The sequence below is a fragment of the Gastrolobium bilobum genome, unplaced genomic scaffold (assembly GCF_033153095.1).
Source record: "Gastrolobium bilobum isolate Gb01-03AN ecotype WA unplaced genomic scaffold, APGP_CSIRO_Gbil_v1 utg15030, whole genome shotgun sequence".
Taxonomy (NCBI): domain Eukaryota; kingdom Viridiplantae; phylum Streptophyta; class Magnoliopsida; order Fabales; family Fabaceae; genus Gastrolobium; species Gastrolobium bilobum.
In genome coordinates, this window is record NW_026897079.1 from 89,437 (window position 1) to 100,677 (window position 11,241).

The 11,241-nt window shown below is 30.4% G+C and overlaps 1 protein-coding gene across 4 annotated transcripts; it reads left to right on the forward strand.

Moving 5' to 3' along the window:
- Positions 1 to 5,173: 5,173 nt before the first annotated feature.
- LOC133303917 (SH3 domain-containing protein 1) lies at positions 5,174 to 10,507 on the forward strand. Of its 4 annotated transcripts, none has more exons than XM_061503891.1 (11): positions 5,174 to 5,312; positions 5,408 to 5,503; positions 5,852 to 5,965; positions 6,055 to 6,124; positions 6,212 to 6,360; positions 6,939 to 7,040; positions 7,119 to 7,319; positions 8,199 to 8,261; positions 8,431 to 8,574; positions 9,286 to 9,360; positions 10,033 to 10,507. In XM_061503891.1, the coding sequence occupies exons 2-11, from the start codon at positions 5,444 to 5,446 to the stop codon at positions 10,141 to 10,143; spliced, it is 1,089 nt and encodes a 362-aa protein (XP_061359875.1). In that variant the 5' UTR covers positions 5,174 to 5,312; positions 5,408 to 5,443; the 3' UTR covers positions 10,144 to 10,507. The 4 variants fall into 4 exon arrangements, with proteins under 4 accessions (XP_061359875.1, XP_061359878.1, XP_061359877.1 ...); XM_061503894.1 differs by having other exon boundaries at positions 5,177 to 5,312; positions 5,437 to 5,503; XM_061503893.1 differs by having other exon boundaries at positions 5,234 to 5,312; positions 5,412 to 5,503.
- The last annotated feature ends 734 nt before the right edge of the window (positions 10,508 to 11,241 follow it).

An 11,241-nucleotide genomic window follows, 5' to 3' on the forward strand; every position in this document is an offset into this window, starting at 1 on the left:
GCTTTAAAAGGACAATAAAAAATAAAATAGAAAATAAAAAGTATGAATTAAAATATTTAAAAGTCTAATGACAATAAAAATTAACAATCAAGGAATCACAAAAGTTTATATTTTGAATTGAATGAAATAAAAATTGTGTTTAGGTATTCTTTACGTGCAATAAAAAATTCAAAACTATGTAATTCATTAAAAATAAATAATTATAAGTTGGTTAATTTAATTTGAAGGAGTAATATATTGTTCAAGAAATAATGTTTAGCAATTCATTAATTTAAATCAAATAACGTACATATTAGCATAATAATCAAGGGATTAATATGACAAAAGAGCAGTCTGTTTACCAAAAAAAAAAAAAAAATTAACAAAAGAGAAAATAACTATTCATACCAACCCAAATTTCATTTTTTAATCTCATTTTTGACATTTGTTGTACTTTTTATCATTTGTATTTATTTTTTCTAATTAAGATTATTTAGTTACTTATTCTTCCTAAATCTTTATTTTTACTCCTATTATCTATTGCAGGCGGTGTCTGCACTGCTGATGTCCATACCAACTACACAACTACATGGTGCAGAGAGGCACTGCTTTGGGCACTGTCTGACTGTCTTAGATGACTTTTGTATCATTCTTGAGCAGTGTTGCTATGGGCATTTGTCTGATGAAATGGAAATGGCAATGGCAATGGCCTTGTCTTCTTTATGTTATGCTGATACATATATCTGTAATCAATAAAAGCAAAGCGATCAGTCCTGATGGTATGTATGATCATATATAATTCTGACGCCTCTCCTTGTTATTAATTTACTGGTGCAATTTATAACATCTATTATTTAGAGGGTAAATATATTGGGTTTGGTGTTTGTCATTTTAAATGATTATGTCATTTTAGGAGAGAGATAGACACAGAAAAACGAAAATTATGGGAGAGAGAAAGTGTGTGGTTTTTTTAATTTAAAATTCAAATAAATTTTTTTTCCTGTATGTCTCTCTCTTAAAATGACATAACTTTATGTCATTTAAAATCACAAACACTTTTCCCAAATATATTATGGGTTTGTTTTTTCTGATGTTACTTTAGATAACTTTATCTAATGTTCATCAAAACGACGTCGTTTTGGGACGGAAATCATGGTATTTTTTGTAATTTTAATTTATTTCAGGGTTATAATAGTCTTTATCACTTTAATTTTTTAATTTTTCAACCCCAAAACGACGTCGTTTCGATGAACATTAGATAAAGTTATCTAAAGTAACATCGGAAACTTTTTTCCCATATATTATATCATGTTAGTCTTGTATACATAAGTACGCCAAACCAGACATTTACGAAGCTTCGTGGGAAATGTATTTACCATGTCTGAAACATTTGTTTCTGATTTATACTAGAAATTCTGTAAGCAAATGCATTGTATAATTCTTGGGTTTGTTTTTTCTGATGTTACTTTAGATAACTTTATCTAATATTAATCAAAACGACGTCATTTTGGGACGGAAATCATGGTATTTTTGTAATTTTAATTTATTTCAGGATTATAATAGTCTTTATCACTCTAATTTTTTAATTTTTCAACCCCAAAACGACGTCGTTTCGATGAACATTAGATAAAGTTATCTAAAATAACATCGAAAACTTTTTTTCTAGTTCTTTCTCATAACTTGGCCTTTTTCAGTTTCTCATTGCTTTAGTCTAGTATGTTTTAAAAACTTATTACTAGACTTTAAACTTCTTCCACTCTATCTACTAAAAACAAAAACAAAAAATTCACTCTACTTAGTCCACCATTTTTCAAATCTTGTTTATGTTTTAAACGCCCACCCCGGCGTTTTTTTGTTTTGTTTTTTATGGCTTTCACTGAAGCAGTGGAGCATGCTTTTGTTATAAGGTTTAAATTTCCTTAAAATATAGCATGTGTGTAATACTTTGGTAACAGAACTTCTTAGTTATGGAAAATAGTACTTTTTTTTTTTTTGGGTACATAACGGGGCCTAAAGCCCAAAGGAACAAAAGTTACACATGCAAAGTAGCACAATAGCCTATGCCACTGTTATCAAAATAAAATGAAGCGGTTGACGAGAGTCCTGATATATGTGAAGAACATACCTTGACCTTGAAACATGTTGAGAGAGCCAATGAGCTCTTTTCACTCCTCTTAAAAACTTAATAATAATAACAGCAGAACTTTTTTTTTTTAAATAACACCCTATATAAAAATATGAGTTTGTCCTGGATTACTTTTTTTTTATTTTCCTTTTTAATAACTTGCAACAGACAAATTTTTTTTTTCTGATTCTGACTCAAATTAGTAATTTTTATAGTTTTTAAGTTTTATAATATTTTTAATAAACTATAAATATACTGATAATTATTTTATATAAACATCTTAAGTAATTTTAAAAATTAATATTATCATTATATATATATATATTATATTTGATTGTTAATATTTAATAATATAAAATACGATTAATTTTTACGTAATTTTAAAAACAAAATTTAATAGTTACCAGTGTTACTAATTCTTGTCAAATAAATTTTATTTATATATACAAAATTATATTTAAATAACAAAAAAAAACCTATATAAATAATTGTACTATGATGGTGTTCAGATGTGATTATTTGAACATAATATGAAATTGTAGGCCTTATAGTGGTAACAGCTAAAAACTCCTTCATGTAATTCGATAAAACAAGGGACAAGTCAAGTCAATAATAACTTCAAGAATAATATGTAAAATAAGAGAGATATCTCTGTTGTTTTTTGAATGAGGGTGTAGACATTGCTTATATTTATGACAGCTGCCAAAAATCCATGATTTCTTCTTCTTTTCTTTTTTTGGTGGAAAAATCCAGGATTTCTTAATTAATGAATGAACCGAATCAATAATCAACCAAGGCAGGTTAACATATGTAGAGCAGTTGTTACTTGTCAATAATTTCGAATTTGGGCTGTACAGTTTTTACGGGGTAATTACCTTAGTTATAACCTTTAGGTAATTACAATTTGGATTGTAGATATATATATATATATATATATATATATATATATGGGATATGCTACTTTGACATCGGTGCCAAATTTTAAAAAAAATTTGACACCAAATCTCCACCGTTGATTTCTGCCAATCAACGATTATCATTTATTGAGAATTGATAGTAATTAATAAGTTTAATTCCCAATAAATTATAACCGTTGATTGGTGTCAAATTTTAAAATTTGACACCAGTGTCAAAGGATCTGCCTTATATATATATATATATATATATATGAGGAAAGATATTCTTACTACCAAAAGTTTCTACAACCAACTCACTACCTATCTAATCACCATTAGATCAACAGTTTTTTCTTTTTTTCAAAAACTTTTTAGCATTCTCTCTCTTTGATTCAATGGTGATTAGATAAGTAGTAAGTTAGTAATAGAAAATTTTGGTAGCAAGAATATCCTCCCTATATATATATATATATATATATATATATATATATATATATATATAGGACTTATCATTTCTCAAGCGGTTTGAGACAATATTATCTTCGGTTACTAAATCATAACCGCACAAAAATGGATCAATGGTGATAAAAGAAGAGAGAAAAAAAAAAGAATCATAACCATTCAAAGGTGAATCAATTAATATAAGAAAATAAATAAACAAAACGATGTAGTTTTGAGATGGCCGGAGATAACATTGTCTCAAACAACTTGAGAAATATTTTTTCCATATATATATATATATATATATATATATATATATTCTTAAGATAATCAAGATAATTATGAAGATATTGCCTTTTAAAGCTAAATAATTAATTTTTTAAAAGAGACATAATGATTCTCATACAAGTAATTATAGATAATGTATCATATTATCACCCTATTTAAATAATATCAAATATTTGATTTTTTTTATATAAATAAGGAAAAAAAATCATTCATTAAATTATTATTATTATTGATAATAAAATATATTTGAACTTTGGCAAGAAAAATAATCAATATGTTAGACTCCTATTGTATTCTAAATTTATTATTGGTAATTATATTTTAAATTTTGACCAGAAAGTGGGAAAAGACATCAAATGATTCTGTGTACAGTACACCGCTTTGTCTCCTAGGAAATTGGGTTAGAGCACCGAATTTCCATTAGGTGAAAATAAAATTTCGCCGCTGCACTGGATGATATAATTTATATTTTTTTATTCTTATAAAGAGGTAGGACCCACATCTTTATTTTTTTTTGTCAATTTTCTCTTTCTTTATATATATTATTTTCTATCTTAAAATGACACAACTTTACATCCTTTAAAATGGCGCACACTTTTCCCTACATATATTTATATAAGGATTTAATATTTTTCATATCTATCAATCTCATATATATATATATATATATGGGATAAAATTTTTTAATATCGGTATTAAATTTAAAGTTTAACACCTTATCTGAAAGCCATTAGATCATAAAAGATCAATGATATCACATGCTTATAAATCAAAACAGACTATGGCTCTCAGATGAGATATGAAATTTTAAATTTGACACTGATGTCAAAATTTGTTATCCCTGTATATATAATATCTGGACCTATATAATTTTAGGGATGTATAGAAAATAAAAAATATTTCATTAAAAAACACTAAACACTAAACCCTTTATATAATCATATCCATCCTTAAAAGTTTCACGAAGTATTCAGGGGATGTTTAGCAAGAAGGTGAAATTTTTTTTTCTGTAAAAATAGGATAGAAAAAATTATTTGTCTATATTTGATAGGAGATGAAGTAAAAATATGGATGAAAATTTTTTTTCCTATCATTTGCTTCTTCGTGTAAAATAGTTAGGAAAGATTACCATTGAAAAGGGTGAAATTATTTTTTTTCGCATGTGGTGAAAAAATTAACATATAATATAAATAAAATTAACTCAATATTTCTAAAAAAAATACCAAATAACCTTTAGTAACTTACTAAAAAAAAATTCCATCATATTTCCAAAAATTATTATTTTTAGATAATTTTTTTTCCCTTTTACCGAACCAACTTTACTCAAAACATAATTTTGGTTGCAGTTAATGTCCCAAAGTCAAGCGCGTGTCGTTGGCCGGTGATGAAAGTCTAAAAAGGAAGCTTTTTGCAATAACACCAAGATTCTCTCTTACCTCTACAATACAATACTGTTCAGTTTTTCACTTTTACACCTATAACCCATTCATTCCATTATTATAACATTTGTATTGTGTTTGTTATGTTGTGTGGTGTTGTCTTCTAATTATTGGAAATCACTATCTGGAAAGACCCAGGAACAGGTAATCAATCATCTTTTTTCATCCATGCCTTTGTTTTTTCTTTTTCAATGAATTGAAACCAAGTTTTTCTCATCATTTCCTGTTTGGACTGCAAGGTAGTTACTGTTTTTTCTGTTGTAACAAGGAGAATAATGGATGCTATAAGGAAGCAAGCTAGCAAATTGAGGGAGCAAGTTGCCAAGCAACAACAGGTGATGATTCTTATTCTACTGATTTCATATTTTCTTCTTCTTTCTGAGATGGGAATTTTTCATGTTGGATGCTTACAATCAATTGGATGGTACTTTCTATGCTAGTATTTACTATTTAGGTTAGAATTGGTTCTGTAGCATGGGATAATAATATCAATTTACCTTGGATTTTTTAAGTGAGATTTTATTATAAGGCTCATTTTTACTTCAGGTATGATTTCAACTTATGGAGTGGGATCCTTAAACAACAAGTGTAGATTATGTTTGTAAACTGTTCACTTTATTATGTTTCTAGTGGTTTCATTTGTTTTGATTTTTGTCCTCTATCATTATGTTATTGTTTTGCAGGCTATACTTAGACAATTGGGCCAAATTAGCAATGAACCTCTCATGACTGATGAATTTGAACTTGAATGTCACCAGCAACTTCAAAAGTTATATAATTCTACAAAGACAGCTAAGGTGTATTTATATTGTAGTCTGATGGTTGACATTTAATAAGTTCAGGAAGCTTTGTCTGGTCATATTTTTAACCAATGTGATGCTCACAGCATTTTCAGCGGCATATTGTTCGTGGTACTGAAGGATTAATCTCTATTAGTTCCAAGCAGATGGAGATAGGTGACTTTCCTTTTGGCCTTTTGACTCTTTGTTAATTTGATTTTTGCCTCAAGGATGATAATTGATATTTTATGCTATGTACTTCAGTAAGGAAGTTGGCTAAGGACTGCTGTAAGTATGGGACTGAGAATCAAGGTAGTAGTTACCCCCTTGCAAGGGCTTCTCTTCAATTTGGTAATTCATATGATATATTGGAAAACGAGAGGGAGACTATCCTTGGGATCTTGGGTAATCAGGTAATCTTTTGGGAAATTCTTTCGTAGTCTCAAGTATAGCCTTTAAGAGTTTACTTTATGAAAATGTAGCCTTGCAGTGGAGAGCATATGATATATTAATGTATGCAAATTATTGTTATTTAGCATAACATTTTGCCTATCTGATTTACTGGTAATCTTGCTACTATGATTTTTGGCTAACACATGTACAGGGGTTTCGGAAAATTCGATTTAAGCAAGTAAATCAAGTGATACATTCGTTTGCTGCTTCATACTTTTCTCATGATATTAGTTCTTTTTGCTAGATTGGAAATAAAAAACCCTAGTTCTTTGGAACTTTTTGCTTATACAACATAAGGGAACTATTTACTTGCTAGTGCTACTGAAGGGAAGCCCTAGTTCTTTGGAACCATTATTATTAACATTTGTTTTGTAGGAAGAATTTTGTCTCTTTGCCCTTCAGTTGTATGTTATATGCTCATATTTTGAGTCTAACACACTATCCAAAAACAAAAACAAGCACGGAGACTTCCCATCATGTCTTTTCCTCCGCCATCCCCAATTGTTATGCTTCTAATTCTGCTTCAGGTTTTGTATAGATCTCTGAGCCACTGCGGGCGCAAATAACAGGAGCTCCTTTGGAGGATGCACGCCATCTCACTCACCGTTATGATAAACTTCGTCAAGAGGTAGAAGCCCAGGTAATAATTTACAGCCATAATGGCATGTATATGGTGGTGTGTAGTGCAAGGTATTTATCTTAGAAATCTTTTCATCAGGCTGCTGAAGTTTTGAGGCGTCGATCAAAGTTGAGGGATTCTTCTATTTCTGCAGAGAGTACCATGAGACTTCAAAATGCAGAAACAAGGTTTAAAGAGCTTAAATCTGCCTTGGTAGCACTTGGTAGAGAAGCAACTGCTGCTATGTTGTCAGTTGAAGAACAACAACAACAAATAACTCTCCAGAGCCTCAGTACAATGGTATTGTTAGATTCCATGTGGAAGTTATTTCTTGCCATGTGATTGCTGATTTGAGTTTTATGTGTCTTGATGCTAAACATCATGACTTTTTATTACAGTACTGTTATATTGCCAACGGGTGAATGGATGTTAGCTATTAAATTTTTTTGAAGATATCAACATTTCTTGTTTATACAAGAAGAGATGCTCTTACATTTACCAAAAGTTGTTGGTCGAGTTATTTTACATTTTCTTGTTTGCCATTGGCCAAGTTGCTTCATATATGAAGATTAAAAAAAAAAAAAAAAAAAGAAGAAAAGAAGATTCACATGCTTTTACAGAGAACACGCTGTCCACAGTCAACTCTTCCATTAGGCTGTAGATCTTGAGTCTGGATAACATAGAAACATTTACAGTATACCTAGGGTTTGGTCTCTTGAAGTGATAGGAACTAATTCGATTTCTCGACATGGTAGTGATCAATTTTCTGTAGCTATGGTTTGAAATCTTTATTTAAAAAAAAAAAAAAAAAAAACTCTCCATGAAACCCTAACTTACAACGGCAAAATCCTTGTGTATAGACTTATCCTTGTAGTTTTTGCAAAGATGTTGTTTTATGGATTCGAACTTGTGACCGTCACAAAGGAATAATTCTACCACTATTCTGGCCTCGCTCTGTTGGCTCACAACCTTTATGAAAATCTGTATCCATGATAGTAAATTTTGGTTCTCAACTTGTATAATGAGATCTTGTGTAATATTTGCTTGAATGGATACATTGGTTGTATTTTTTTCTAGTTATATTTTTTGTGGTTCTTGAGCCTTGAGAACCCCAACCCCCCAAAAAAATAAAATAAAGTAAACTTTTCTTTCCTTTTCATTTGTTCCCTTTTTTGGCAGGTGGATGCTGAGAGAGCCTATCATCAGCATGCCCTTGTTATTCTAGATAAACTTTATGCTGAGGTTAGCCACCATGTAGCCTGACTCTTCCTTCAAATTGGAAAAATAATTACTAGCTCCTGTGTCTATTCTACATGTTGGTTTCTGGCATAATATGCTGGATTTTTTGTTTTTGTTTTTGCACTGATCAAATTCATAACTTGTACCTTCTATTCGGTGTTATTGGATTTAGATGATTATGGAGAGACAACCGAAAGAGTCTACATCATTTCCACTTCCAAGAGATGGATATAATAAACCTGCAGATGAGAATACTAAATCAAATGGCTTTGATTATAAACACAACAGTCAAACGGGGACATATTTTTTTGCAAAGGTAAGTCACGCATAAACAAATAAATAATTAGAGCTCCTTCGTTACATACAGCAACATTTTTGCAGTAGACTGTTGTTAAAGATGAAGCCTATACAGATAATTGAGCTTTGGTTTGCTGAAACTAATATCACATGTAGACCTTCTTTGTTTCATTGTTAATGTTGATGTTTCTTTTATGTGCATATTTGAATTTGTGGATATTTGATATAATATATATTGGGTTCGCTTTTTGTCATGTGACATGACTAGAGCACTTTCCTGCACACACAATCAAGTGTGGGTCCCACGCTTAAAAAAAAAAAAGTCAGACCAAAATCAGGATACGATGCCGTATCCTTAAGATACGGACGCGGATCCTTATTGCAGGAATGAACAGTGTCATTCCTGCAACATGATTCTTATATTTTCCATATATATTTATGCAATTATTTTAAGCGATAACATATATGCCTTCTCACTCCAGTTACCTTTTTATGTATCAAATTGTCATATTTTATGGCGAAGGGGTTACAGAAAACAGAATGTAAAATAGTGAATGTTTTGAGAAGCCCATTACATTGACACACAGACATAAAAAAACATTGACAAATCTTTGTGCTAAAAAAATTCAAGTCCTGTCATTTGATATAATGCAAAATTTGTTAGTGCAGTGCAATCATTCATTTACACTCATCCTTAACAGATTCATGTTCGTCATCATTTGTCTTGTAGGTCATACATCCATTTGATGCTCAAGCTGAGGGGGAGTTAAGTCTTTCAGTTGATGATTATGTTGTAGTTCGTCAGGTATTTCTTTAAGGACTTTTGAGCTATTTATGACGCATCAATTGTTCTCCAGATTAACTGACTCCTCTCAAAGCTTAAATTTTGTTCTAATAAAGAACCAAAGACGAACTTTTGGTGTTCATAACTATGCTCATTGGTTGGGATCCTAAAAGCCACTTACTTGTCTTTCTCCTTGTGATGTAAAATCAGAGGTGGAAAATAGACATGTAATTCAAATTAACCACAATTCACTTGTATAAAAATTGTATATCCCAAGATAACGTTTGGTTTGAACTCTGTCTTGAATGACAGTAAATGAATCATCTTTTGGTGGTAATTTTTGTGATTTGGTTTTTATACCTTCACCTACTCTTATGTCCATTATCTGTTACTTGAACATCAAAAACAAAAATAATTTTAATATTGAAATCTTTCACGACTTAATCATTATCTTGATAACTTGAAATTACTGGACACATTTTTACCTCTTTAACATATTCTTATGCTGAAGTGTATGTTTACTTTAGTGTGCAGTTTCCTACTTGTACCACTGTTGTCTGTTGATTTAGTAATTACAAAAATAAGTTATAATCCTTTTTTTTTTAAAGTAAATTATAAACGTTATTGCCAATTGAATCAGACTAACTGATTTGAATTGTATTCGTATTTACCTTTTGGTTGTTACATTTCAAGGTTGATCCCAATGGATGGTCTGAAGGAGAATGCAATGGCAATGCTGGATGGTTTCCCTCTGCTTATGTACAGAGACAGGACTTAATACCAGCCAACAAGATAATGGAATAATGTCAACGTGATGGCATCATTGTTCTTTTGATTAGGTGAGGAAAAAATTGTATATTCTCGCAATCACGGAATAGGTGCATTTGAAAAGTCATATCATGTGTTTGCAATTATTTTTGGGTTTTTCTCTCATCTGATTGTATATGTGAGCATAAATTGTAATAGGCAATGGCAGTTAAAATATGTAGATTAATATATGATTGGCATTTGCTTAAGGTCATTTTGAGGAACTTAGTGTTAGTGATGGAAAGCTCAGTTAGGTGGAAAAATGGTTCAATTTCCGTTGTTCATATTCTATACGATGGTCTGTAATTCTAAATGAACATATGGCGAGAAACATTGTATTAAGAATTCTTCCGATGTATCAATAGGGAAAAAGTAATTAGTATATTTTTTTTTCTGTGTAATTTTAAATGTCGAACAATTTTCCTTTTTTTTTTTATTAGCATAATGTCTACTAGACTAGAAGAATAAATTATTGCCGTTGTTACTGGTCCCAGGGATTTGAATGGTGTTAGTAGAGTATCTAAACAAAACAAAATCAGAACGTCCAAACTAGACTCAGAGATCATGGTTTGAATAAACTGGACTCCACGCTAACAGATGTACAGCAACGCAAAATTGCATACAAGCCTTTACAAACTCTGCAACAAACCCTTCCCCTCCTTATGTTATGGTATTGAGAAAAAATGCAACAGAAAAGGGAAAAGCAATAGAGTGACGTAAGTAACTGAACACAAAATAATATTGCATTAAAATAATGGGTTTAAATTATCTTATCTGACGAAGAGAATTCTCTTATGCAAATGAGACCTGAAAAGTTGTGTCATTCTTTTTTCTTTTTTTTGATTTTTTAGAAAATGGTGAGACTCGTATGATTTGTTTCTATAGCATGAGGTAAGTTATCTCCTACCGTAGAAGATTAATAAATCCTTAAAATAATTCACATAAATCAACGCAACTATTGCTGGTTACAATTTGTAACAGCATAAATAAACAACAAAGTGCTGGTCTCGAGGTCTTATCCTACTAAGTAGTCCATTTGAGCTAAATAGCCACATCCTTAAATTCAGGTAGCCAATATTATTTTAACCATATAAA